This window comes from Canis lupus, chromosome 12, assembly GCF_048164855.1.
Source record: "Canis lupus baileyi chromosome 12, mCanLup2.hap1, whole genome shotgun sequence".
NCBI classification, from domain to species: Eukaryota; Metazoa; Chordata; class Mammalia; order Carnivora; family Canidae; genus Canis; species Canis lupus.
Window position 1 is genome coordinate 5,820,519 of NC_132849.1, and position 27,893 is coordinate 5,848,411.

At 47.2% G+C, this 27,893-nt stretch overlaps 8 protein-coding genes across 10 annotated transcripts in view; 3 read left to right on the forward strand and 5 right to left on the reverse strand.

The window, feature by feature from the left end:
• On the reverse strand, nt 1–939 carry BOLA1 (bolA family member 1). Of its 2 annotated transcripts, none has more exons than XM_072769363.1 (2): nt 800–939; nt 1–484 (listed from the first exon to the last, which is right to left on the reverse strand). In XM_072769363.1, the coding sequence occupies exon 2, from the start codon at nt 479–481 to the stop codon at nt 68–70; it is 414 nt and encodes a 137-aa protein (XP_072625464.1). In that variant the 5' UTR covers nt 482–484; nt 800–939; the 3' UTR covers nt 1–67. The 2 variants fall into 2 exon arrangements, with proteins under 2 accessions (XP_072625464.1, XP_072625463.1); XM_072769362.1 differs by having other exon boundaries at nt 577–822.
• On the reverse strand, nt 1–24,943 carry LOC140600979 (histone H3-like). Of its 2 annotated transcripts, XM_072769364.1 has the most exons (4): nt 24,183–24,943; nt 21,883–22,027; nt 800–996; nt 1–438 (listed from the first exon to the last, which is right to left on the reverse strand). In XM_072769364.1, the coding sequence occupies exon 1, from the start codon at nt 24,705–24,707 to the stop codon at nt 24,183–24,185; it is 525 nt and encodes a 174-aa protein (XP_072625465.1). In that variant the 5' UTR covers nt 24,708–24,943; the 3' UTR covers nt 1–438; nt 800–996; nt 21,883–22,027. The 2 variants fall into 2 exon arrangements, with proteins under 2 accessions (XP_072625465.1, XP_072625466.1); XM_072769365.1 differs by lacking the exons at nt 1–438; nt 800–996 and adding an exon at nt 13,545–15,100.
• Nucleotides 1–26,135, reverse strand: LOC140600985 (histone H2A type 2-A). The gene is made up of 4 exons (XM_072769373.1): nt 25,162–26,135; nt 21,883–22,027; nt 800–996; nt 1–438 (listed from the first exon to the last, which is right to left on the reverse strand). Exon 1 carries the CDS (start codon nt 26,038–26,040, stop codon nt 25,648–25,650), a length of 393 nt encoding a protein of 130 aa, XP_072625474.1. The 5' UTR covers nt 26,041–26,135; the 3' UTR covers nt 1–438; nt 800–996; nt 21,883–22,027; nt 25,162–25,647.
• The window catches only part of LOC140600982 (histone H4-like), a 53,498-nt gene continuing 25,605 nt past the window's right edge, over nt 1–27,893 (reverse strand). The window contains exons 2-4 of the mRNA XM_072769369.1: nt 21,883–22,027; nt 800–996; nt 1–438 (exon numbers count right to left, since the gene is read on the reverse strand). The gene's annotated coding sequence lies outside the window, so the exon portion shown is untranslated. The remainder of the gene's footprint in view (nt 439–799; nt 997–21,882; nt 22,028–27,893) is intronic.
• Nucleotides 6,054–7,676, forward strand: H2AC21 (H2A clustered histone 21). The gene has a single exon (XM_072769375.1). It carries the CDS (start codon nt 6,390–6,392, stop codon nt 6,780–6,782), a length of 393 nt encoding a protein of 130 aa, XP_072625476.1. The 5' UTR covers nt 6,054–6,389; the 3' UTR covers nt 6,783–7,676.
• On the reverse strand, nt 6,893–7,384 carry H2AC20 (H2A clustered histone 20). Its single transcript, XM_072769376.1, has one exon. The coding sequence runs from the start codon at nt 7,325–7,327 to the stop codon at nt 6,938–6,940; it is 390 nt and encodes a 129-aa protein (XP_072625477.1). The 5' UTR covers nt 7,328–7,384; the 3' UTR covers nt 6,893–6,937.
• On the forward strand, nt 7,608–9,832 carry H2BC21 (H2B clustered histone 21). The gene has a single exon (XM_072769378.1). The coding sequence runs from the start codon at nt 7,654–7,656 to the stop codon at nt 8,032–8,034; it is 381 nt and encodes a 126-aa protein (XP_072625479.1). The 5' UTR covers nt 7,608–7,653; the 3' UTR covers nt 8,035–9,832.
• LOC140600990 (histone H2B type 2-E) lies at nt 25,542–26,956 on the forward strand. Its single transcript, XM_072769377.1, has one exon. It carries the CDS (start codon nt 26,399–26,401, stop codon nt 26,777–26,779), a length of 381 nt encoding a protein of 126 aa, XP_072625478.1. The 5' UTR covers nt 25,542–26,398; the 3' UTR covers nt 26,780–26,956.

A 27,893-nucleotide genomic window follows, 5' to 3' on the forward strand; every position in this document is an offset into this window, starting at 1 on the left:
TTGGCAGAAAGCCCGTAGTTTATTCCCAGACAAACCATTAGAATCCTGGCCTTCCCTCCTTTGGGGCTCAGGGGGTTCCCCGAGTTTTCTTGTTCCCACCCAGGCAAGGGGGGCTCATGTCTAGTTGAGGATTTTCCTTCCACTGGGCGGGGGTCCGTGTCTGTATGGCCAGTGCGTGCACCCGCCCAGCCAGCTCCTCAGACAGGGCGGCGTGGACCAGCCGGTGCCGTTGTAAGGGGCTCAGTCCTTCAAAGCGAGAGCTCACCACCGCCACGCGGAAATGCGTCTCGCTGCCTGGTGGGACCGCATGGGCGTCGCTCTCGTTGCGCAGCTCCAACACCTCGGGGTTCAAGGCCTGCTCCAACTTTGTGCGAATGGCTGCCTCGACGGGACCGATGGTTCCCAGTCCCGCGCTGCTCCGGGACAGACAGACGCGACCTGCCATGGAGAACAGGTGCCGGACCAGCTGCCCACTCAGCATCGGCTACAGCGGAGAACAGGCGCAGAGCACTGAGGGCCGGGGCCTCCCGCCCCCTCCCACCCCCTCCCGCCTCCTCCCTCCTCCCCCACGCATACTCCGCTCCCGCAGGGGGCCCGCCTCCATCGCAGACACCACCCCTTTCTTCTGTGTGACGTGGGGGGAATTCGGCCTAGGCCGCGGAGGGCTGACGCGCGACTGGAAGGGGCCCGCGGGGGACAGTTATCGAGTGGGCTGGGGACTGCAAAGGCAGCGTATGTGCAACTCCGCGTCTGTGGCCGAGCCGTATCCCCTCTGAACCCCAGGCCGGGCATTTTCTACCTTCCGCTCAGCCTCGACTACCGCAGTCGCGTGTCAGTCACCGGACCCCAGAAGTTCTCGGAGAGTAAGGTCGTCGTCGCATCCTGAGGCACTCTGGGAAATGGAGTCCTCGCTACGCGATAGTAGAATGGGCAGACGCCACGTGAGGGCTCACGGGAACTGTAGTCTATCATTTTGGCGACTCGTGCTGTTAGGTTCTGAAGTAGGGAGATGCAAAAAACCCGGGAATTCCTGCTCAGTTGGGACTGCTGTTATTTGATAGATTTTATTGTCATCGAGCTGAACTCATTTATTTTACATACAAGAAAATTGGAAGCTCGTTCCACTTACTGCATACAGAATTTCTGTGCGCAGACCAGCCCTGGAAGGTGGGGAATAAGTTAGGGCCAGTCCTCGGGAAGTTTAGAGGATGACCTGAGCCAAAATCAAGAGTCAGACACTTAACCGACTGAGCCACCCAGGAGCTTCTACATTCAATATGTTCTAAATGTGTTATGTCAGAGTACCTGGGTGGCTCAGTTGGTTAAGATTTGCCTTCAGCTCAGGTCATGATCCCAGAGTCCTGGGATTGAGCCCAGTGTTGGGCTCCCTGCTCAGTGGGGTGTCTGCTTCTCCCTTTCTCTCTCCCTCTACCCTTTTTCATGCTTGCTCTCCACTAAATAAATAAAATCTAAAAAAAAAAAATAAATGTGTTATGTCAAGGTCAGTTTTGGCACACCCGGGTGTTCAATTAAATGTATTGGATGGATATATGAACTATTGTATGAAAAGAGGGCCAGTGGCATTATTATTTCTGTTGCAAAAATAAATAAAAGCTTTGTAAATTACCAACTCCATAGAGCAAGCTTAGAGTCTTTGCTTCTAACAAAAACAGTTGGGATCCCTGGGTGGCACAGTGGTTTAGCGCCTGCCTTTGGCCCAGGGCGCGATCCTGGAGACCCAGGATCAAATCCCATGTCAGGCCCCTGGTGCATGGAGGCTGCTTCTCCCTCTGCCTATGTCTCTGCCTCTCTCTCTCTCTGTGTGACTATCATAAATAAATAAAAATTTAAAAAAACAACAAAAAAACATAGTCATAATACCTACCATGTAGTGAAGGTTTGTCACAGCCAGATTGAGACTTTTAGAGACTTTAAACACCAAGATTATGGTGGCCACCTCATGTGTAATTAAAAAACAATCTGTGACATGAGGATTGGGATGTCCAACAACATACTAATTTTCCCCCCATGATGATTACTTTAATATTTATTCATGGAAAACTTAGTTTGTGCTTATTGATGTATACTTTACACATAAGGAACTTACAAATCTTTAGTGAGCAGTTTAATTCTACCTATGATACAACACGTCAAGAGACAGAAAATTTCCAGCACCTTGAAGGCTCCAGGGAAGTCAATACCACCCTGCCACAGGTAACCATTATTCTAATATCTATCACCATAATTAGTTTTGCCCATTTTTAAACTTCATATAAAAAGAATCACATAGCATGAATTCATTTTGCTTGCATTCTTTTGTTCAACATTGTGAGATTCATCCATGTGCATGGCAGCAATTTGCTCATTTTCATTGTTTGTAGTATGGCACTATATGAACATACCACATTCTGGTACATGCTTTTTGTTGCATGCAAACATTCATTTCTGTTTGCTTATATCCAGGAGTGGAATTGTTCGGTTATCTGATAAACCCAATGTTTATTTTTGAAATGAAAAATTGGTTCAAAGAATTTTTGGTACTGTGTACTGTTCTAAATGTTTTACATTTATGAACTCTTAATTTTTACAACAACCCCATGAAGTAGCTACTATTATTACTTTTGCTTTACCAGTGAGGAAGCAGAGACCCTTAGAAGTTAGGTAATTTGCCCATGGTCACAGATCTGGTAAATAATGCAGAGGCAGGTTGTAGAATTTGGGCTTTTAACCATTAAGCTATTTGGCCTCAATACAGCTTTAGGCCCTCTCAGGTTCCAGGCTCTGTACTAGGTTTTTTACATTTATTCTCATTTATTCTAACAACTCTAATGTGGTTGGATATATTATTTTTGTTTAATCAACAAGCTTTTAGTGTATCTCCCATCACTCTGGCTATCACAGTCTACTGTTTATACTTGGCATTTGGAGAGTGGTTGTTGAGTAAAGAGAAATATTTTTGAAAAGAAGACACTAATTCCCTAAGAGTGTTATGCCATTTATTCATGCCCCAAACATTTAATTACCTTATGAAGAGCCAGGTAGAAGGAATTAAGGACTCAGATTCAAAAAGACATGGTCTGTCTCCTGAGGGGGTCACGGAAAGGATGCAAGAGCAAAGTCCAAGCATGGTACAGAGTGGTAAGTGCTATCACCAGGATTTGAACAGAGAGGTGGGCACATGGAGGCTGTGTGGGTAGTGGAAAGGAAGACCTCATGAAGGAGCAGGTGATTTCTGGGCAGAACCAGCCAGATGAGGAGGATTCTGCTAGGTCAAGAGGAGGACGAAGCTTCTTGCCAAAGGCCACAGTATGTGCAATGGCAGGTAACTGTGGAAAGGCCTTGCTTGAATGGTGTGTAGCTCAGTATGGAGGAGGCTGAGGGTCATGGTGAGAGAGGTGGAGGGACAGGGCAAGAGAGAGGACTATGGTTAGAGTGGTGGAATGGGGTGAGAAGGCAAAATAAATGCTTGATTCACAAGATTGCCTGGGAAAGAACTCAGTTGCCTTTTTGTTAAAGGAAATAAGATCCAGCCTATTTGTCTGTGATGGTGCACTACTTTTAGGGATGGCCTGCTCTATTTCATGTTTTAATAGTTCTGGTAAGAATGCTGGGAAAAGAGCTCGGGGGAGCAATAGATAGTAATTGAGTCTCATATAATTTGTAGGATAATGGCCTATCTAGACTTATCTAATAGGGTTTTATAGCTGGATAGAATCTAAACTACTAAACCTAATTTTCTCTCATTCTCTTTTTCTCTTTAATAGAGGAAGAAAGGGAAGCTGTACAAGTTAAGTGGCTTCATGAAGCCCAACATCTGGTGAGTAAAGCACTGTGAATGAAGTGGTGAAGTGCACAATTTTTGAGTCAGGCAGACCTGAGTTCTAATCATGTCTTAGTAAATGGCTGTGTCACCTTCAGCAAGTGCTTTAGCTTCTCCGAGTCTCACTTTCCTTATCTATAACACAAATAATTGCATCTGCATCATAGCCCCTAGCATAGGGTTTATCACATAATAAGGTTCCATATCATCTTTTTGTCCTTCACCTTTCCTAACAGCACAGGGTCACTGTGATAGAAGTAAAAAGGAGGTCAAAGAGAGGGGGAGGTCAGCTGTGTCCTCAAGCAGAGCCTCTCAAGGTGACAGATTTGTAGTGGGGTCCCCATTATCTTGGGTTTCAGCCTCGGTCTGAAAAGTTAACAGTATCAGAACTTCCAGAGTTGGGGCACCTGGGTGGCTCAGTGGTTGAGCATCTGCCTTTGGCTCAGGTTGTGATCCTGGGGTCCTCGGTTCAAGTTCCGCATCAGGTTCCCCAGAAGGAGCCTGCTTCTCCCTCTGCCTATGTCTGTCTCTGCCTCTCTCTCTATGCCTCTCATGAATAAATAAAATATTAAAAAAAAAAAAAAAAAAAGAACTTCCAGAGTGGACTGGCTTATTCGGGAGAGAATCACTGAACAAAACACCAGAAATTTATGAATAGCCTAGAATGCAATTTCATTCCCCTCTAGTGATGTATCTTCTCATAATTGCCTCATCCCTTCTCAGTCTCATATTTTTATCTTGTAGAATAATTGGAAAGTGGTTGAGCCTAGAATCTGAGCTCAGTGTTAGTCTTTAGAACTATTTCACCCAGGTTGTGAGAAAAAGCTAATGTTTTCACAACCAAGGACCCTTCTATAATAGCCCAAACCTTTGTGTCTAGCAGACATATAATATACATGCTTAGTGCTGGAGAAACAACACATTCCTACTGGAATTGCCCTGTTTTGACTCTTTGTGGACCACATCTTTCTATTAACACATGCATCTTCTGAAATGATATAGTTGATTGAGTTAGAATTACCTTCACAAATCTATACCAGCGTTCTTACCAGGGATCTCTACAGATAGTTGATATTAACTGCCAGAGTTTAGATTTTCTCTATTTTCTAGTTTTCAACTACCGGTATACCCATTGCCTGGTAGGTAGCCCGTACTTAATAAAGGTGAAGATAAAGAATATCAGAAATGAGCTCAAGGAATAAAATTTAAGTCTATTCTTTTTTCTATTGTATTCTACCTCCTGTCCTTATGGGATACTCAGGAGAGGGTGCAAATGGTGTGAGGGATGTGGAACACCCCAGAGTGGGAAGCTGAGGAGGAAGAAATAAAACTTTCAGGAAAGGTTTCTCTAGAAGGAAGTTGGAAGATTAAGGAAAACAGGTCTGCAGGGCTACTGCTGAAGTCTAAGAGAGCAATGAGGAGGCAGACAGGAGCACGGAGAAAAGGCTGAAGAAACCTTAGGGAAGTAACCGGATATGCTGTTGAGATGCAGGTGAGTGTAGATTCTGGCTTAGGTTGTAATTCTGGGAAAGAGCAAACGGGCGATAGGGGGTTGTTTGGGTGAGTTCGCATTTGGATAGGTCGAGTTGTTGGGACAGATGGTTTGAAGTCCCCAGCAAGCAGTTGGTGTAAGGATATAAGCTTCTGGAACAAATCTGGATGTCTGTAATTTAAAGCATGGAAGTGGGAAGACTCCTCAGGAAGAGTAAAGGATGGAGGGGGGTGTTGGATAGGAGACAGAGCCCAGACGGACGCGGGAAAGCAGGGACCGATAGAGGAAAAGGACCGGGAGGAGTAAAGTCGGAGGACATTTTGCAAGCCCAGGGAGCAAATTTCAAGGCGGTATCGGATGCCTCCTGTAGGTCAAGAGGAGGAAGACAAAATCTATTCCAGTCCTCGGTTACGCAGGATTCCGAAGAGCGGAGGCGGCTGGGGGTGGGGCGAAGCCGCACGGAAGGCCACGACCACGTTGCAGAGAAGGCAGGCGGCCTTAGTAACAGTTTTTTGGAAGTCTGGCTGTAAAGACAGAAAAGGCGGGACTTGGAAGGTAATTTAAAGTTCAAGGGGATAATCAGTTTCAGAATCCCTACCCTTGAGCGGGAGCAACTCTGCATCTCCTGGAGGCCCTCTGCAGGCCGTCTGGGTACTTCTGAGGATTTCCCTTCCAGCTCCAAACTGGGGGAGTGGGGAGTGGGGGGTGGGGGGTGGGGGGGAGGGAAAGAGAGGCCCCCTCCCCTTCTCTAGGCTGAAAATTAAAATTAAAAAATGCCATTCAGTAAAAGGCAAAACAAAACAGCGATCTGTCCGAAAGCCTTCTTTCTTTAAAAATCCTGGCATGCAAATAAGGGGCTTTAATGTGGCTCCCAGCGATTGGTAGGTACTTTCGGAATCCGTCATTTCCTCGCAGTGCAGGATGCAAACGGAGTCTGCTTTCTGCTTCCCTATTGGCTGCTTGATTGGGCTACTTCCCTTCACCCCTCCCAGTAATTCTTATAAATTACACCAAATTGGTTATCCGTTCCACTTCCTTCTCCTTGAATAAGAAGCTGTAACTGCATTTTTGGCTGTAATGTCAGGACGCGGAAAGCAGGGAGGCAAGGCCCGCGCCAAGGCCAAGTCGCGCTCGTCCCGTGCCGGCCTGCAGTTCCCGGTGGGCCGGGTGCACCGGCTGCTGCGTAAGGGCAACTACGCCGAGCGGGTGGGGGCCGGCGCCCCGGTGTACCTGGCTGCGGTGCTGGAGTACCTGACGGCCGAGATCCTGGAGCTGGCGGGCAACGCGGCCCGCGACAACAAAAAGACGCGCATCATCCCTCGCCATTTGCAGCTGGCCGTGAGAAATGACGAAGAGCTCAACAAGTTACTCGGGGGTGTCACCATTGCCCAGGGCGGCGTCCTGCCCAATATCCAGGCGGTCTTGTTACCTAAGAAAACGGAGAGTCACAAGCCTGGCAAGAACAAGTAACTGGGATTGAGAGCATCCCCACTAACCCCAAAGGCTCTTTTAAGAGCCACCAACAATGTCAATTGAGGGGCTGGTAACGAAATAGCGCCACTAGCTCTTTTTTTGAAAGCTTAGGTGGCTCTAAAAAGAGCCTTTGATCTTTGGCTTGTCAGGATTTATTTACTTTTGGCTTTGTGGCTTTCAGTTTTCTTTGGTAAGAGAACGGCCTGGATGTTGGGCAGGACGCCGCCCTGGGCGATGGTGACCTTGCCCAGCAGCTTGTTGAGCTCCTCGTCGTTGCGGATGGCCAGCTGCAGGTGGCGGGGGATGATACGCGTCTTCTTGTTGTCGCGGGCCGCGTTGCCCGCCAGCTCCAGGATCTCGGCCGTCAGGTACTCCAGCACGGCCGCCATGTAGACGGGAGCGCCGGCCCCCACCCGCTCGGCGTAGTTGCCCTTACGCAGCAGCCGGTGCACGCGGCCCACTGGGAACTGCAGGCCGGCGCGGGACGAGCGCGACTTGGCCTTGGCGCGGGCCTTGCCTCCTTGCTTGCCACGACCAGACATGATTGCTAGCGAGGTTAAAACACCTAAAGCTCAGACCTGACAACAAAACAGCAGCGAAAGATGAGCGATGGAAAAGCCTTTATAAGCTTTGCTAGGGGTGGGGTCAGGAACGAGGTTTTCATTGGTCCTAAATTGGCTCCAGAACCGGCCAATGAGGCCAAGAGTAGGTGTTGTGACGTAGCTGTTGCCGATAACGCAAGGTCCCCACAAGGCCCAATGGAAACGAAAGGTTTTAGGAGCCCTTATTTGCATACGGTGGTTATAAAAGGCTCAGGCCCGCCCATTCTCGCACTTCCTTTCTTCCCCAACGCGTGTGCTCCTTTACAATGCCTGAGCCTGCAAAATCCGCTCCCGCGCCCAAAAAGGGCTCGAAAAAGGCGGTCACCAAAGCTCAAAAGAAGGACGGCAAGAAGCGCAAGCGCAGCCGCAAGGAGAGCTACTCCATCTACGTGTACAAGGTGCTGAAGCAGGTGCACCCCGACACCGGCATCTCGTCCAAGGCCATGGGCATCATGAACTCGTTCGTCAACGACATCTTCGAGCGCATCGCCGGCGAGGCCTCCCGCCTGGCGCATTACAACAAGCGCTCCACCATCACCTCCCGGGAGATCCAGACGGCCGTGCGCCTGCTGCTGCCCGGCGAGCTGGCCAAGCACGCCGTGTCCGAGGGCACCAAGGCCGTCACCAAGTACACCAGCTCCAAGTGAGTCCCTGCCGGGACGCGGCGCCCGCCGGGGTCGCCGGCCGCCTGACTCCAAAGGCTCTTTTCAGAGCCACCCACCTAATCACCTGAAAAGAGCTTTGTTCACTTATTTTACCCTTCACTTTCTTCTCACAAAGTAAGTTCCTTGTGGAAGGTGGAAGGTAGTACGCGGAGTTTTTCAAGCCATTCGTACTTGGAGATTCCCGGCGCGTGACTGGCTTTGCTTTCTAATCTGGGTCGCGTCTCAACCCCGTAACTGCTGCTTAGTTCTACAAACTCCTTCGAATTAGGATACTGAAAATCTCCCCACCTCCCGTCGCCGGACTATTGTGTCCTGGCCGCTCTGGGGTGGACGTCTCACTGGTGTTCTAAATCAAATTGGGTGACTTCGGTCGTCCTTTAAGAAAGGATCAGCTAAGCCCGGGTCCAGGGAACGTTGCGACCAGCCCCGAAGAATTCTGAGCGTGCGGCAGCCAAGCCGCCTGGCGCGGTCACCGCCTCTGCGGCGCGGCGCGGCCTCCCGTGGACCCCGCGGTGTGGGCGCCGGGGGCGGGGCCTGCGCTCGACTCCTATAGCCTCTTCGTGATTGGACGGTATGAATATTCAAAATCTGGCGCCGGCCCTCAAAGTCGTGGATTCTGGTGTCCGCCGAACCCTTTGAAGCTTTGAAATCCCTATTCTCGGTTTGTGGATCGTTTTTGCATTTAATTCTCTTGGCACGCTCGGGCCTCCGGTCACTCTTAAAGGCGCTGGTTCATTTAATTCTGGGCTCAAAAGTCACCTCTCAGAGATCTTCCCAAGTCGCACTCAGGAATTTGCGTCTCTTGTTCCTGCCTGTCATCTGGTCTCCCTGTTCTCTTCCTCCTAGGAGCTGTCAGAAACTGGTTCGTTTTTTTCTAATTTATGATCTTAAACCCTTAACCTTGCTGGTCGGATTTTCTGCAATATTGTCAGCGCCAATCCGTGCCTGGCATATAGCGGACACTTAACTATTTATTGAAATTTGTCGAATTAATTTTCTCACGCCATCCTTTTCTTAATAGCTTCCGTGGATTGGGCGGGTGTCGTTCATTTCCATTAGATACATGTGAAGACCTGAAAATGGAAATGTTTTTGGAGCTCTCTGGCCAAATCCGTCCATGGTCCCCTCAGAGCAATAGCTCTGAGGAGGCCCGGGTTGAGACTCTTTGTGCACCCAAATGGAGGTGGCAGTGGTGGGTTCTCCCTTCCTTTGCACTTCTTAGTGTAGTGTACCGTCTTTGGATTTTCATTAAATTAGAGCATTGGTCACTGGAAAGATCCTTTTCCCATCTCCTTTTCTGACACACACCATCTCCATCCTGATCCTCTGGCCCCCACGGAGATGAGCTTTTAATTTATATTCACTTTCTCACTTATCAGGAGGTCCTGAAGAGATAGACCCTGTAAGACAGGCAAGATTAATAACCCTTTTACAAAGGAGGTTGAGAAAAGCAAAGGGGTTGGTTCACTGCTCATGAACTAATACTGTCCACCTTTGTATCCTCAAATGCTCAATTGCATTTTAGTTTTATTTTGTGTGATTACAGAATGTTCAGTCTTTCTGTCCAAGCCTTGATTTTGCTGATGAAGACACTGATGGTCTGATCAGTTATTCAACTGCTTTTGGCTCTTGGGTCCTGGAGTTGATCCTAAGGGTTTCATGAATCCAAATGGATGCCAGGCATTATCATAAACTGAATAAATCTTATGTTTCTTACATGTGTGTTTTCAAATGTGTGTAGATGCTATTGTTATTAATAAAACAACTGATTATTTTAGAAGTGTGGCTGGATTCTTTTTATCTGCAATATATTTTCTCATTAAATGAAGTTAACAGATGCATTCACTGCTGCATCTATGAAAAAGCTTGTTGCCTCTGACTTGGAGGATGAATATTTGTAAGCCATTGGCCAAACTTACTTCTACCCAAGAGGTGCACTGGGACTGAAGTAATTTGTTATGAGGTTACTATTACCTAGTAATAGGTACTATTCTCTGAGAGTCTGTTATTATTATCAGTTATTATTATTAGATATTATTATCTGTTATTATTATCTTCAGTAATAGGTACCTATTGCCTAGTCATTTAGAAAGAAATGATCACAAATAACAAGCCTTATAAACAAGAGAGAAGAAATAAAGTCCTTAAGAAAGCTTAGCTAACATCTATAGAGCACTTGCTATGGACCAATGTTCTAGGCCCTTCACACACATTAACTCATTTAACCCTCATAAGAACCTCATGAAATAGTCACCGTTATTATCTCCTATTTTATAGATGAAGAAACTGAGGCACAGAGAGGCTTCTCCTTAGAAACTCCAGAGAATAAACCCCTAGTTCAGGGTTTAAGGGACTTGAGAAAATTAAGATCAATCTCTGAAAATCTAGACCCCTCCTTGGAGTTTGGGGGGGAATCTATCTAGGGTTTAAAATTAAAAGGAATAATCACCTGCTTTATTCTCTTTAGGATGCATCCTGTATATAAATCTATGGTGGTAGTAGCAGAAATCCTTGGAGATGAGATTGGGGTCTCTGGTTCTCCATCTGTTTCTTCATCCCAGAGGCCATACTTCAACTTGCTTACCAGCTGGAATCCCTTCACTAATATAAGAGAGTCTTGGTTACTGGTTTCAGGCTCCAGGCATGGTATTTAGTAGGAAGGAAGTTACAGAATGGGGCAGGGGAAAGAGATGGTAGAATTTGGAGTTTTAACTCGGAGGGGAGATAATTTTTTTTTTTTAAGATTTTATTTATTTATTCATGAGAGACACACAGAGAGAGAGAGAGAGAGAGAGAGAGAGAGATAAGCAGAGACACAGGCAGAGGGAGAAGCAGGCTCCATGCAGGGACCCTGATGTGGGACTCGATTCCAGATCTCCAGGATCAGGCCCTGGGCCGAAGGCAGGCACTCCACTGCTGAGCCACCCAGGGATCCCCTGGAGGGGAGATAATTAATGGTAGTTTAATCTTTCTAATAAAACCTCTTTGATCACTTCTTTCTCCTGCCCAAGCATCTATATACATTTGCTTATATTAGGGTTAATAACAATAATTGTTATAATAATAATTGCTTCTACTTATTGAGCACTTAACTGTTTCCATGGTCCCCTGCTGAGTGGTTTATCTGCATTGCCTCATTTTGTCTTCACAGCCACCATGGAGTAGCTTCCATTTTTACCATCCTTATTTTATAGATGAAGGAAACAGACTCTCAGAGAAGTTATATAACTTGTCCAGTATCATTGAGGAACTAAGTGATGGAACTGCAATCCAATGTACATTTTTACAAAGCTTGATATCCCAGGGCACCTGGGTGGCTCCGTCGGTTAAGTGTCTGACTTGATTTTGGCTCAGGTCATGATGTCAGGATTGAGATCAAGCCCAGGATGCCCAGTGCAGAGCCTACTTAAGATTCTCTCTCTCTCTCTCTCCCCCCTTTCTCTCGGCTCCTCTCCACCTGTCCCTAAAAAAAATAATAATAATAAAATAAAATAAAAAAAGAAGCTTGATATTCAAAACTCTCCCAAATCTGCCTCTTCTTCCAGTTATAGCTCTGTTTCCTACTGCTCCCCTATAGGGCTAGGTGGGTTTTCTGCTCTACTCTAAAGGTTCTGCTCACCCTCCACTAAACCCATTTGCTCAGGTCTGGACTGGACTACCCCTTCCTTCTGCCTTGGCCAGAGCTTTCTTTCAAACCAAAGCCTTATCTTCCAGCTCAATGACACCTCTTCCCTCATCTCTCTACCCTACCTATCTGTGCTTATTTTTTAACTTTATTGTGTTATAATTGGCATACAGTAAACTGCACATATTTAAAGTATAATTTGCTAAGTTTTGACGTATATACACATATACCAACAAAAACATCCCTACACTCAAAATAATGAACATATCCATCAGCCAACCCCAGAGTTTCCTAGTGCCCCTCATAACTCTTCCCTCTGCTTTATTAGAGATAGGTTGCATTTTCTAGAGTTTTATGTAAATAGAATCATACAGTGTCTGTCCTTTGTGTCTGGCTTCTACTTATTCCTCAAATTCCTTTATTGTCAAGTAGGTTTCTGGTTGTGCAGCTTCACCATAACTGTTAATCTGTTCACTTGTTGATGGATAGTTGGGCTGTTTCCAGTTCTTCTACTTTTTAATGCACTCCAATTTTGTGTCATGATAGTTCCACAGTTGAACATGATAAACTCTTTGCCCTCAATTGGGAAGGAACTCAGAAGGGGCCTGAGATATATACAAAAATACCTATTCTATTCTGTTCAAGTGGGAGAAAGTGTTAAGGTTACCTCTCTCCTCTCCTAGGCTCACACCTCTCAAATCCATTCCATGCTCTGCTGCTAGAGTAACCTTCCAAGCTCAGATCTGGCCTCATCACCCACCTGCTCATAAACCTCCAGTGGTCTGTCTCACTGCCTCATTTTAGCCTTCAACAAAAAAAAAAAAAAAAAAAAAAGTAAAACTTTATCAGCAATCTTACCCCATATTTGGCTTTACAGTGTGGTCCAGAGCCCTGATCCTCTGAGAGGGAGGCTAACATAGCTCACAATATGGCTAATCAGTAATTCTGGCACAGAAGGAGGGGCAGCTCTGTTTAGGTTTCAGTAAGCGACCCTTAACTGGGAGACTGTTCCTGTGCCTGGGGAGACTAGGTTTAATCATTCATATGAGGGATGGGAAATATGGATCTACTAATTTTGTGAATGTTTTAAGTCTCTATTGATATTATTAAGTTCTGTAAGAAAGATTCTCTAGGACCATTCCCCTTCTCTGATTTCTAAGCGTTGCTAGGTCTGATATCATTCATTTTTTTCAATCAATAGTGTGTTGAGTATCTGTTGGACATCAGGCAATCCACTGGGCAGTGAGGATACAAGGTTCAACAGAACAGAGTGGCTTCTGCCTGGATGTGTATTTTTTATTTTTTAAAATATTTATTTATTCATGAGAGACACACTGAGAGGGGCAGAGACACAGGCAGAGGAAGAAGCAGGCTCCCTGCAAAGAGCCCGATATGGTACTCGATCCCAGGGCCCCAGTATCACAACCTGAGCCAAAGGCAGATGCTCCACCACTGAGCCACCCAAGCGTGCAATTCCCTGGACGTTTAGTGGGTAGGAGTGAAGTCAGATATTAAAGCAGTGACTATAATAAATTGTGACAGGTATTAGATGTGATAAGTACCCACATGGAGAGTGAGATGGAGGGAGGCCTAACTTGATATTGGTGTGGGTGAGGAAGGCCTCTGGGGGGAAGGGACTTTAGGATGAGACCTGAGGCAGATGGGAAGGGAGTGTGTTCCAGGCAGGGAGTGGCATGGGCAAAGGCCTGGAGGAAAATAAAAGACAGCAGGCCCAGAGAGGTAGGAGGACCTGCAAAAAATCTAGTCTAGGTAGTGTTCAGATGGCAGAGGGGAGTTCAGTAACATGCTGTTACGATGGAAGGCAGAGCCAGACCTTGCCAAATTAGACCAGATAGGTGGAAACAGATTTTTATTATTTGTAAAAGATTTTATTTATTCATGAGAGACACAGAGAGGCAAGACATAGGCAGAGGGAGAAGCAGGTTCCCTGCAGGGAGCCTGATGCAGACCTCGATCCCAGGACCTGGGCTGAAGGCAGACACTCAACCACTGAGCCACTCAGGCATCCCAGGAGCAGCCTTTAGAGAACCCAATTAGCTTCTAGGCTAACATGACTATGGAGACAGAAAGGACCAATGGCATGGAAAACAGAAAAGTCAGTTTCAGAGGCCACAGGGTCTGTGTCCACTCAGGCACCTTCTGGGGCAGGTGGTACCTTGACTCAAATGAGTATCCATTCCCTGCAACAGGCCTTCCCTTAATGTAGAAATGGCTACATCAGGCCAACCAGTCTGATACCAGCCACCATTGTGCTCTGAGGTGACCGTGAGGTCATTAATAGGTCAAATGTAAAGTTGGCTAATGCCCACTGCTGGTCAGGGCTAGAGAAATGGGGTAGGCTTACACACTATTAGTGGGAAAAGAATGTAGTGCAAACATTTCAATGGGTAATGTGACAATGACTATCACAATTTTCTTTTCATATACAAATGCAAAACAAAAATGCCTAAACAAAGTACTTCACAATATTCACACAGGGATGGTAAATAGCAACTTTTTATATAAATGTATTTTTAATTCTTGATAATTGAGAAATTAAAACATGTACACAGAGGTCACATCTGTTATCCAACTTCATCAATCACCAAACTCAAGACTGATCATCCTGTATCATTTTGAAGCAGATCCCAGATACCATATTATTTCATCCATAAACATTTCTTTATGTAGCTCTAAAAGGACCACAATACTATGTCACATCAAAAATAATTAATGATATTTAATTAATTCATCAAATATCCAGTTGGGTGTTAAAATTAATCTACATGTCGGGATCCCTGGGTGGCACAGCGGTTTGGCGCCTGCCTTTGTCCCAGGGCGCGATCCTGGAGACCCGGGATCGAATCCCACGTCGGGCTCCTGATGCATGGAGCCTGCTTCTCCCTCTGCCTCTCTCTCTCTCTGTGTGTGTGTGTGTGTGACTATCATTAAAAAAAAAAAAACAATCATCCTAAAAAAAAAAAAAAAAAAAATTAATCTACATGTCATGTTTTTGTTTTTTATATTTTTTCAAAGATTTTATTCAATTATTCACCACAGACAGAGAGAGAGGCAGAGAGAGACACAGGCTCCATTCAGGGAGCCTGATTCAGAACTCGATCCCGGGACCTCAGGATCGCGCCCTGGGCCAAAGGCAGATGCTTAACCACTGAGCCACCCAGGGATCCCATGTCATGTTTTTAAAAAATGCTTTGTTTGAATCTGAATCCAAGTAAGTTCTATACATAATGGTTGGCTGACATGTCTTTCAACTCTAATATATATTTGCCATCCATCTATTTTTTTCTTGTAATTTCTTTGTTGAAGAGACTGGGTTGTTTTTCCTGTAGTTTTCTGATTGGGAATTTGCCGATGGCTTCCCTGTGGTGTAGCTTTTCATGAGATCCTGTCCCTCTACATTTCCTGTAGAAACAAATCGAGTAAATGGAGCAAAGGATTGATTAGATTTAGGTTCACTTTTTCACTCCCTGGCAAGACTGCTACATTAGTGGTGTTATTTGTTTTTTCTATCGGGAGACACACAATGATTGCTTCCCTTTTTGTGATAACATCTGTTGATGCTCAATGCTTAGATTCTTCAATTCATTAGGGGCTGCAAAATGATATTCTGGTATTCCTTAATTTATTAGCTAGGATGCTTCCATAAAGAGAAACAAGTATTATTTTTAATATTAAACACTTAGAATTTACTTAAATATCTATTATTGGGTGAAAAGAAAGTGATAGGGTCCTCTTTGGTGTAAATAAAAAAGGGTGGGTGCATATGTATTGATGTGTAGGCATGTGTACATGAATGAAACATTTTTCTGGAATTTACATAGTAAAACCAAAAACAGTGGCTACTGATATGGAGAAGAGTCTGGTTAGGCCACAAGGAGGCTTTTACTTTCCATATGTCTTTCATTATCATTTGAATTTTGGGGGCACCTGGGTGGCTCAGTGGTTGAGCAACTGCCTTTGGCTCAGGTTGTGATCCTGGGGTCCTGGGATCTAGTCCCACATAGGGCTCCCTGCAGGGAGCCTGCTTCTCCCTCTGCCTATGTCTCTCTCTCTCTCTCTCTCTCTCTCTCTCTCGGTCTCTCATGAATAAATACATAAAATCTTTTTTAAAAATCATAAAAAGTTGTGAACATCAACTTTAAGAATTATGCTCTGAAGTGATATTTCTGACTAGGCAGCATCGTTGATGAGGCCTCAGTCAGAGATCTGGTTCTCAGCTAGATCAGGAGAGCCAGTCAGGTTCCTCAGGGAGGACCAGGTCATGGAGAGGTGTGAAATTAGAAGAGAGTATGAAGAACTGGCCCTGGACAGCTGGTGTGGGTTACTGGGCAAGACAAGAGCGATATTTGGGGAAGGTTATTCTGACCTTCTTATCTTTATTCTGATTGAGATACGTGTGATAAATTGATGCACCTAAATTTTACTCATAGTTTTCTAAAATTTGCAAATCATACATAATCTGAGGATATCTTACTGTATTTGCTGTATACATTTATTAGAACCATTGCCCCCTTTTCTTATTCATTAATTCCTTTGTATGTCCGTTCTTTACTCCCTTGCAATCATTCTAATTTTTCTTCTCTGTGTTTTTGCAAGAAGTGTATTGCTTTCTATGTGTTAAAAATAATTATCCTTGCATACTGTGTATTGCATTTATATGGCATTCTTGAAATAACAAAACTATGGAGATGAATAGATTAATGGTTTCCAGGCAATGTAGGGGAGATAGGAGGTGGTCTGAAAGACACTGGGAAGTTCTTTTGAGATGACTGAATAGATCTGCATCTTGATTGTGGTGGTGGTGACACGAGTTTATACATGGAATAAAATTGCATAGAATTACATGTGCACATGCATATGAATGCAGGTTAAGAAACTTGTGAGCAGTAATTAAGGTCTGTATATTAGTTAACAATAATGTACCAATGTCAACTTCCTGTTTTTTTTTTTTTTTTTAAGATTTTATTTACTTATTCATAAGAGACACGAAGAGAGAGAGAGGCAGAGAGATAGGCAGAGGGAGAAGCAGGCTCCATGGAGGGACTCCAGGATCATGCCCTGAGCCAAAGGCAGATGCTCAACCACTGAGCCACCCAGGCTTCCCCTGGTTTTGATATTGTATTACAGATATGTAATATGTCACTGTTGGAAGAAGCTGAGTGAAGAGTACATGGAACTCTTTGTACTATTTTGGCCACTTCCTGTGAGTCTATTATTATTTCAAAGTAAAAACTGAAAAGCTGCAGAACATGCTTTACTACTAACTAAATAGATGCAAAGGTAAACTAGAATGGTATATATATTTTTTCTATAGTTTATGTCCTCTTCCTTGGCATCAAACAATGTTTTAAACACTTTACATGGATTAACGCATTTTATCTTCCAAAGCATCATTATTTCCATTGTACAGATGTGGAGATGGAATCACAGAGAGGTTAAGTAATGTGGTTAAGTTGCATGGTCATAAAGTGTCCAAGCCCGGTTAATAGCCAGACTCTGCTTTCAGACATTATACTGTACTACTAATGTCAAAGCAAGATATTGATGCAGCACTTATAGCAGTTAACAATATTAGAAATAACCAAAAATGTAGGAATGCTGAAATAAATTTTTGCAACTCTAAGAAAAAAAAAATCCTATCTTAATCAACTTACAAACACCACTTAGTCTAACAAGCCAGGTTTACTAATTCGTTTTCAAAGAAGAAGAACACATACCAAAAAGCCTGTGATGTGTCTCACCAAACAAAGGAAAAAATAGTTAATGTAGGTTGTAGGGAAGCATGGAGTGTAGAATTTTGATGGGCTTAAGGCAAAGCAGGGCTATATGAAAGGGTAGACATCAGAATTAGGCTTTGAAGTGCATACAGGATCCTGTTTCCTTGGAAACCACAAAGTTAAGATAAAGGTGGAATGTTTAGAAACCTTATTGAAGTTTTGTATCTGGCTTGAAAAATCAAGGCTGATTCTCAGCGTCAAAGTGATTTAGGTTCTCTAGGCAGGAGGGGGATGCTTCATTCTTGCTGATGTGATTTCAAACAGTGAAGGTTCTGGTAGTCTGTGACTTTTAGAACAGGTTTCTCAATGAATAAGAGAAGCAGTGGTCACTCAAGGAAGTGATCGTGACTCCATAGCTACAGCATGTCCTTGGGAGAGATGTCTCCTGCTAATTCTTTGGCTAGCCATATCTGTTTTCCCAGCCTGATGAGTAGCAGAACATGTTTTTACTTTCTCAGTTCCAGTTAATTTCTACTTTCTAAGAATCTATATAAGTGAGAATGTGTTTTATATCTTATTTTATGTTTTACTTTCCCCTTTATCCACTCTGATTTTAAAAATTGGCCTTTTTCAATTCCCTCAAAGCTCAACCTGCATCTCTGCTATCCATGTTGTGATGTGAACATTCAATCTGTTGATTGAATTGCTGCATCAAACTTCACGATGAGCAAACATCACACTTTATCTCCTTACTCTCAGTAAGCAAACACCAGGTTTGCTCCATTTTCCATCACAAAAAAATGCTGCAAGGAACATCGTCATATATTTCCCTTACAGACCTATGTAGGAATATCTGTTAGATAAAAATCCAGGAACATAACTCTGGTTATTAGGATCTGTTTATTATTTTTAAGATTTTATATATATACATATGTGTATATATATGTGTATATATATATATATATATATATATATTTAAAGATTTTTATTTATTTATTCATGAGAGAGACAGAGAGAGAGGCAGAGAGATAGGCAGAGGGAGAAACAGGCTCCCTGCAGGGAGCCTAATGTGGGTACTCAATCCCCAGACCCAGGGATCATGCCCTGAGCTGAAGGCAGATACTCAACCACTGAGCCACCCAGGCCTCCCGATTTTATATATTTATTTGAGAGAGAGATATTGAATGCACATGTGCAAGAGAGGGGGAGGGGCAGAAGGAGAAGGAATCATAAGCAGACTCTCCACTGAGCTGGGAGCCCACCTTGGGGCTCATTCTCATGACCCTGAGATTATGAACTGAGCCAAAATCAATACTCAGATCCTCAACCAACTGAGCCACTCAAGTACCCTGGATCTGTTTATTCTTAATTGAGTGAAAAGTACCAAGCTCCCCCTAGAATAGTCTCATCATTGCCCTTTGCCCGTGGTACATGTAGCTCCAGAAATTCTGTTTTTATGGTCTCTTCTGCCTGGATTACACCACCTTCCCCTAGCCCCCAATCTAAACATGTCTCAAAACCTAAATACTCTTTAGAACCCAGCTCAAAATATCACACCTGAGCAAAATATTTGCTCAGGTGGCTTGAACCTTTCCCTTTCAGCTCCCACAGAGCTCAACCTGCATTTCCCTTGGTCATCTACCACAATATGCCTCTCCCTCTGGCAACTGAGGTGGGGATCACCTACCTACAAGGACAGGTATAGGTTATGTGCAAGCACCGAGAGATTCAGAAGGCATGTGTAGATAAATAGTAAAACTTTTAAAATAAGTAAGATGATTTTTACTTTATTCTTTTTTAGTTTCCTCTAGCCAGTGATCTCCTAATTATATGTTGTAGCCCCTTAGCGGAGTCCTCTTCCTCTACCATCCCCATCACTGCTCCGCCTTGCCCAGGGCTGTGTCTTCAAGGGCTTCCCAAACTACCACAGGCATTTAGGTGACACCTTTGACACCTGTTTGGTAGTAAGACAAAATTGACACTCCTGCCACTATTCTGTGAAATTCAAACTTCCTAGGCCTAATAGGGAATTTCTGGAATGCTTTGTTGGTTTGAGAAACTAGGGTGAATGAGTACTAAAATTTTTTAATGTCAGAATGCCTCAGTCCTCTTCTCTTCTCCCAGACCCCTGGCTAGAAGGTATCAAATTCTTTGCCTTCTATTAGCCCGTATTCCCTTACCCTTCCGCTAAGGGCTTCCCCCAAAGTATCTCTAATTGAGCCCCTTTACAGAATAGATTAATATTCTGAACTCCTGGTGGACACTTCCCTCTAGAGGGTTAATGGGATTCTCAATATCAATGTCAGGAGGATCTTTAAGCATCTTCTCGATTCCACAAGCTGTTTGTTCTTCCTGAATTCCTCACTTTAGTGAAATTTTCCATCATCCCCCAGTTCCGCAGGTGAAGGAGAAACTCCTTCCTCTCTTCCATCCTCCAAATGCCTAAATCACCAAATCTTACCAAATTTACCCTTCTATGATTCCCTCCAATCCATCACTTCATCTCTGACTTCTCCTAGTCCCTGCTGTAGCCCAGGCCACCATCAGCTCTGATTAAAGGACCCAAAGTCCAATTAACAATACCAGTTCCAGGGCGTTTGGGTGATGCAGTTGGTTAAGCATCGGACTCTTGGTTTCGGCTCCGGTTGTGATATCAGGATTGTGACATCAAGCCCTTCATTGGACTCTGTACTCAGCATGTAGTCTGCAGGAGTTTCTCCCTCTGCCCCCCCCCCCGCCCCAACACTCTTTCTCTAAAATAAATAAATTCTATTTTAATTTTATTTTATTTATTTATTTATTTTTCTATTTTAATTTTAAAAAAAGATTTTATTTGACAGAAAGAGAGAGAGCATAAGCAGGGGGAGTGTGAGAGGGAGAAGCAGGCTTCCCACCGAGCAGGGAGCTGGAAGTGGGGCCCAATCCCAGGACCCGGGAATCATGACCTGAACCAAAGGCAGATGCTTAACCAACTGAGCCACCCAGGCACCCCAATAAATAAATTCTAAAAACAAAACAAAACAAAAAACCCAATGCCAGTTCCATGGCAGACCTCTAGATACCGGGTTGGCCAAGATGAGACTTGTTTATTTTCCTTCAAATTTTATGAGGGGACTTTTGAAGAGAACATGAATTACTTTTTGCCTGACTTCCTTTTCTTTATGACTGGTCTGAAAGTGAGAAAATTACTTAAGTACCTAAAACAATTAGATTTTGATACTGGAAAAAAAAAAAAGATTTTGATTCTGACATTAAAAAATTTTAGTACTCATTCACCCTAGTTTCTCAAACCAACAAAGGCATTCCAGAAATTCCCTATTAGGCCTAGGAAGTTTGAATTTCACAGAATAGTGGCAGGAGTGTCAATTTTGTCTTACTACCAAACAGGTGTCAAAGGTGTCACTTAAATGCCTGTGGTAGTTTGGGAAGCCCTTGAAGACACAGCAGAATTCCTCGCAGTCCTCCCCCAACCTGCTCACAGTCAGAATCAGATTCTGTTGCCCTAGCCCTGTGGGCAAATCTCCGAGATGGTGGCTGAAAGGTAAGGCAGCATTGTCCAGCCAATACCTAATCTCTGCTGGGTGAGAAAGATTGGTCTAATAGCCCCCCACTTCCTCAGAAAGTGAGTTTGTACTGCCTGTGGCTTCCTGGCCCTATGTGAGGGCAGGGGGTTCAGCTAGGTGAACTCTTCCATTGTCAAGACCCAGACTTCCATTATGTAGGAGAGCTGAAAGACAGATCAGTGATGCGGACAAGGCCCTTCCTTTGAAGGGCTCACTTTTGACATGATACCAGTTAAGACCAACCAGAGAGGACCTCCACTGTCCAACACCAGTGGGGGCCAGGCCCTAATTCCCCAATCCTCTTCCTCTTCTGCTTTCATTCACTGTTTTCCATTCATACCCTGCTATCTTTGAGTTTAGTGAGTGAGCAGTCCACTGTTGTGGGAGGAACAGAAATGGGTAGAAATGTGAGGAGAAGAGTGAAGGCAGATCAAAGCTATTCCCACTAAGCTAAGAACCCCTGAACTGCCTTAGCCATGGCAGATATACACAGGCTGTCCGCAAATCTAAGGGTCAGTGGCAGGTCTTTGGTATTTTATGTTGGTTGGTATCTTGCTTTTGAATCTGATTTTGTATCAGTTCAAGGCATATGATCCTGGGGAGGCAGGGCCCTGACATGGAAATCTGCATGCTTGGGTGTCTGCTCAGACACTAATGGCTCTGACACTCAACTTCAAGCTGCACCTTTGAAAACAAATTTCAGTGGATGAGATGCCGGGTGCAAAGGGGTCTAATTCACTGCTGTTTCTGCTTGTAACTAAGTCACAGACGATCCCATCGTGTACTGTTGGTTTGAACAGAGACCTGGGCAGAGACCCTGGAGCCTGTATTGGACTCCTAGGGCTGCCCTAACGAAATGCCACACAGACTGGGTGGCTTAAACAACAGAAATTTATTTACTCACAGTTCTAGAGGCCAGAAGTCCAAGATCTTTGTCATCAGGTTGGTTTCTTTTGAGGCCTCTCCTCAACTTGAAGATGGCTGCCTTCTCACATGCCTCTCTTATGGTCATCCCTCTGTGTTGGCTGTCCTGATCTCTTTTCTTTTTCCTTAAAGATTTAGAGAGAGAGAGAGAGAGAGAGAGAGAATAAATGAATGTGACAGTGGGGTACAGGTGTGGGAGGGCAGACAGAGAATTTTAAGCAGACTCCCCAGCTGAGCACAGAATCTCATTACCCTAAGCTCATGGCCTGAGTCAAAATTAAGAGTCCGATGCCTAACCGAGACACCCAGGTACCCCCTCTTCTTAAAAAAGACTACTCATATTGGATTAGGGCACATCCTGATGACATTTTAACTTAAATGCATCTTTATTTTTTATTTTTATTTTTTTTTAATTTTTATTTATTTATGATAGTTACACAGAGAGAGAGAGAGAGGCTCAGAGACATAGGCAGAGGGAGAAGCAGGCTCCATGCACCGGGAGCCCGACGTGGGATTCGATCCTGGGTCTCCAGGATCGCGCCCTGAGCCAAAGGCAGGCGCCAAACCGCTGCGCCACCCAGGGATCCCTAAATGCATCTTTAAAGGCCCTACCTAATGGCCTTTAAATACAGTCACATTCTGAGGTACTGGGAGTTAGAGCTTCAACATAAGAATTTGGGTGAGGGGCAGAGGACACACAATTTCATTTATAACAGGGCCTATAATGAAAATCTCTTGAGTCTGGGGCTGAAAACTGGGGAACCCCCCGTCAGGAATAGCTACAGTGCATCTGCTCTCTCCTCCCCCCCCCCCCCTTGCAAAGGCAGAACGTTTTCAAAAGTATTTCCGCCTATTTCTATTCCCCTCAGTGAATTTTCACCAATCTCTATAATGGTTTTATCGGTGAACAAAAGCACAAACTCTGTCCTCTTCCAGGTGCAAATAAATGGTGTTTAAGGATAAGAAGAGGTGTCATTCATACAACTGCTAGGAGTCTTGTGTAGTGCTAGTTTTCCAAGGTCCTGTTCTACTCTTCTAGTTAAACCGACTCATTTCAGAGTACCAAGATGCCTTCAGACTTCAATTTTCATCTGGTGAACAAATTGCCCCTCTGAGATAAATTCAAGTCTCTGCCCCCAGATGCTGGGGCTCACAAACGTTAAGAAAGGAAGGGGTAAGTGCAGGGCATGTTGTGCCTTTCATTGGTTCCAGCCCCAAGAGCTTTAACTACTGGTAGCCTGGCACTGGGTAATTCCTCAAACACCTGCTACACAGATCTTCCTGTGTCTGCATCTAGGGTTGTTCTGAAGAACAAGTCTCCTCCTATGGACGTGAGCAGGAAAGGATACTCGACGAGAGGTCCCCGGGGGCGGTGCCTTGGTGACGGGGGCTTTTGCATCCTGGCCCACCTTCCCCACTGCTGCTGCTCTAACGAAGCCCACAGGACTCCCCGAACGGAATGCTGGGCCACAGAAGCCGGACCCTCTGTCCCCGGAGTTGGCCCATTCCGGCCTGGAGCTGCCCATGCTGCCTTCCCTAAGGTCCACGGGCATTAGGAAGGCGGGCGGGGGTGTGTGTTGGGGGGGGGGGGTGCGCAAGATTGGGGAGAGGGAGTGTGCCCGGGCGGGCGTAAGGCCTCTGGCAAAGTCCCTCAGGCGCACGAGGGACCCCGGACACACTGGGTGGAGTAAGGGGGGCGGGGAGAGTGGCACCCGCTAAACCCCCCGCTGCCCGGGGAAGCCAGGGAAGGCATTACAGATACCCGACGCGCAAGCGAAGCTGGAGGAATCCCGAACTTGTCGCGACAGAGATCAGGCGAGCCCGAGACCGATTCTCCCTCCCCCCACCGCCCAGATCTCCTCGGAGTCACTTCCGGCGGGGGCGCGGGGGGCGCGGGCGCCTAGTCCCGAGCGTCCCCTATCGATTCCTCGCCGCCCCGGCCCGCTCGCGAGCCCGCAAGTCCTTCATCTCCTGCGCGGACGGCTTAACACCCCCGAGCCCCGGCGGGGAACTTCCAAGACGCCCCAGAAAAAGGCCCCGGGAGCAGGGCGAGTTGCGCGCGCGCACGCGGCCGCCTGGCAGGGGGTCCTGGCCGCCGACGCGGCGCCCGGGATCCGACCCACGGTCTCCGCGCTACCTGTAGGGAGCCCCACGGCCCTACCGCCCCACCCTCCCGGGGCAGGAGGCGGAGGTGAAGTGGCACAGCTACTTCCGAGTGCCGTCGTGGGTGGCTCTGAAAAGAGCCTTTGGATAGGATGGAACCTCGAGCCGAGCGCTCACTCAAGCCCGCTCCCCGCGGATGCGGCGCGCCAGCTGGATGTCCTTGGGCATGATGGTGACGCGCTTGGCGTGGATGGCGCACAGGTTGGTGTCCTCGAAGAGCCCCACCAGGTAGGCCTCGCTCGCCTCCTGCAGCGCCATGACGGCCGAGCTCTGGAAGCGCAGGTCCGTCTTGAAGTCCTGCGCGATCTCGCGCACCAGCCGCTGGAACGGCAGCTTGCGGATCAGCAGCTCCGTGGACTTCTGGTAGCGCCGGATCTCGCGCAGGGCCACCGTGCCCGGCCGGTAGCGGTGCGGCTTCTTGACGCCGCCCGTGGCCGGCGCGCTCTTGCGGGCCGCCTTGGTGGCCAGCTGCTTGCGCGGGGCCTTGCCGCCGGTCGACTTGCGGGCGGTCTGTTTCGTACGAGCCATGGCGAAGCGGCTGGGAGAGTAACGGGGCCCCGGCCCGCCGCAGCGGTCTTTATAGGCACCGTCTCTCTCCGATTGGGCGGGGCAAGAATTGAAAGTCCCGCGCTGGCTGTCCATTGGCCGCGACGTCACCCTCCCCGGCGCCACCGATTGGCCTGGGCGGATCCTCCTAGCCCCGCCCACCCGCCTCGCTCTCTACTCTCCAGGTTGCCAACGGTCTTCCCTAGCTTGTTTTTCCTTTCTTTCCGCGGGCGGGGGGGCGGGGGGGGGTCATCTTTGATCGCCACCGTGTCCGAATGTTCCTCCTCAGCCCTTCGCCCCCTTTAGAACACGGTCCCCCCCCCTTCTTTCCCACGCGGTCTCCCCAACTCAGCCTCAATCTGGCCTTTACGTCCCGTCCCCCCCAAAACGCCCGGTCACCTTCTAGGAACCCCGTCGGTGGTCGGGCGGATCTTTTTTCCCGCCTGTCGGTGCTCTTCGGGTCCGAAAGTTGTCCCATCACATCCCACCGCCTGCCGAGCGCAAGGCCCCGCCTCGAGAAACCTACGTGGGGACTAGTACCCAGTCTTACCGGAGTAAGCCGGCTCAGTTAAGCCGAGGACCGGGCCCGCCACACTCACTCCCGGAAACTGCCCGCTGCCCTGCCGGCCGGGAGTGCACGTGCGTGTGGGTGGGGGCGGGGGCGCGGGCCTCGGGAACTGGGGAGGGAGCTGCGCGCGAGGCAAGAGTCGGGGACCGCCTCTCAGTTCTTAGGACGGAGTCGACCGTGGCTGCGCCCTGGGGGTCCGGGCCCCCCCAGCTGCGCCACCAAGTCCTAAGGTCCACGACCCACCAGACCAGGTCAAGAAGGCCGAGCGCCCAAGGCTCGGGGTCGAGGAACCGTTGAGGGACAACCCCTCTCCCCCTCCACGCCTTGGGCCTCCGCACAAGACTGGCAGAGGTGGACACTGTATACAACTCCTTTTATTTGACAGAGTGGGTGGCTCTTAAAAGAGCCTTTGGATTTCACAGGTGTCCCCTTCGAGACCAGGGCTGGCTGGGCTTCCGGACGCCGGCCTCACTTGCCCTTCGCCTTGTGGTGGCTCTCCGTCTTCTTAGGGAGCAACACAGCCTGGATGTTGGGCAGGACGCCGCCCTGGGCGATGGTGACCTTGCCCAGCAGCTTGTTGAGCTCCTCGTCGTTGCGGATGGCCAGCTGCAGGTGGCGGGGGATGATACGCGTCTTCTTGTTGTCGCGGGCCGCGTTGCCCGCCAGCTCCAGGATCTCGGCCGTCAGGTACTCCAGCACGGCCGCCATGTAGACGGGAGCGCCGGCCCCCACCCGCTCGGCGTAGTTGCCCTTACGCAGCAGCCGGTGCACGCGGCCCACTGGGAACTGCAGGCCGGCGCGGGACGAGCGCGATTTGGCCTTGGCGCGGGCCTTGCCTCCTTGTTTGCCACGACCAGACATGACAGCGACGCTCACTGCAAACACCTCCCGCTCGACGACCGAGAAAGTCGCCCCAGAGTCCGCCACTTCACCCTTTTATAGGCAGAACCGGGATTGTCTGCGGAGCACTGCGATTGGCTAAAGCAGAGCTTTGTCCGTTCGACCAATAGGGTGGCTCAGCCAGCATCCGTTCATTTACATAATCTCGTCCCCCTCGCTGGAGCGCCGCTGAAAACTCGCGAATCACGACGCGGCGTAAGCAGAACCTTAATTTGCCTACGGCCTCTTTAAGTACCGAGGCGCTTCCGGTAGCTTGGGCCTGACGGCGGTGGCGGCGTCCCTTCTCCCGTGTGCCCGCCGTTTGCTTGTGCTTCCCGCCATGCCCGAGCCGGCGAAATCCGCTCCCGCGCCCAAGAAGGGCTCCAAGAAAGCGGTCACCAAGGCCCAGAAGAAGGACGGCAAGAAGCGCAAGCGCAGCCGCAAGGAGAGCTACTCCATCTACGTGTACAAGGTGCTGAAGCAGGTGCACCCCGACACCGGCATCTCGTCCAAGGCCATGGGCATCATGAACTCGTTCGTCAACGACATCTTCGAGCGCATCGCCGGCGAGGCCTCCCGCCTGGCGCATTACAACAAGCGCTCCACCATCACCTCCCGGGAGATCCAGACGGCCGTGCGCCTGCTGCTGCCCGGCGAGCTGGCCAAGCACGCCGTGTCCGAGGGCACCAAGGCCGTCACCAAGTACACCAGCTCCAAGTGAGTCCCTGCCGGGACGCGGCGCCCGCCGGGGTCGCCGGCCGCCTGACTCCAAAGGCTCTTTTCAGAGCCACCCACGTTCTCGCCGAAAGGAGCTGTTCACGTCCTTTGTGAAGGTGTTCCTACTTTGGCTTTTGGATTTCTCTTCCCGTACGTTAAATATATGCTTGTTAACTTCAAATATCTGTCTCTTTTTTTCAGTTTGGCGGCGAAATAGTTTAAGTTCTGGGTGAAAACGTTAATGGGGTGTAGGTTATGTTGTGGTTGTCCGAGATGATTTTCTGAAACTGGCTTTGTCTATGCTGCGTACCGGTGAGCATGTACACTATTGCCAAACTGAGAAAGGCGGTGTTGATTAACTTCTGCAAGATAAAGCTTTCGGGATAAAACCACTCGTATGGTATTCCCAGTGGTAAAATGGTGGTGGTTCTTAAATCTTGCACCAATGGGTATCCGAGGTGTATGCAAAAAAGTGATAACTTTGCATTTGTTTCCAACAAATCGAGTACATTTCCTCGATTAACTGGCACCTGCCTGTATATCATCTATATGAAAATCCTTCCTTTAGGAAAATCGAAGCTGATTTTGGGGGTTTAATCCTTAATGCCTTCTCTCTGCCTCTGTTAACCAAATCCCACAAAATCTCTTTAATATGTGGTAATAGTGATTTTTTCCATTAATTGCTACTCAGAAAAATGTATCCGATTTAAAGGCTATTTTCACAATGGGAACAATATATGGGTAATTTCTGAAACAAGAAAGAGTGTGAAATGCTAGAGGAGCAGAAAGCCCCATATGGCTGGGAAAGTGAAAAGGAGGTTCATTGGCTTGACCGTTCTTGTTTTTTGGGGAACTCTTGGATTGTTTTAGGCAGGGATGTGCATAATATGATGTCATTAACCTTAAACATTACTCTGATTGCTTAGTGGATCATAGATCCTAGGTTGTCATAGATCCTGAAGTCTGATCTCCAGATCCGCAGCCTTAGCATTACCTGATAATTTATTAAGTGAAAATTTCACGAGTGCATGGGTGGCTCAATCAGTTAGGATGCCTTCAGTTCAGAGCATCCTGGGGTCAGCAGAGAGCCTGCTTCTCCCTCTCCCTCTGCTGCTCCC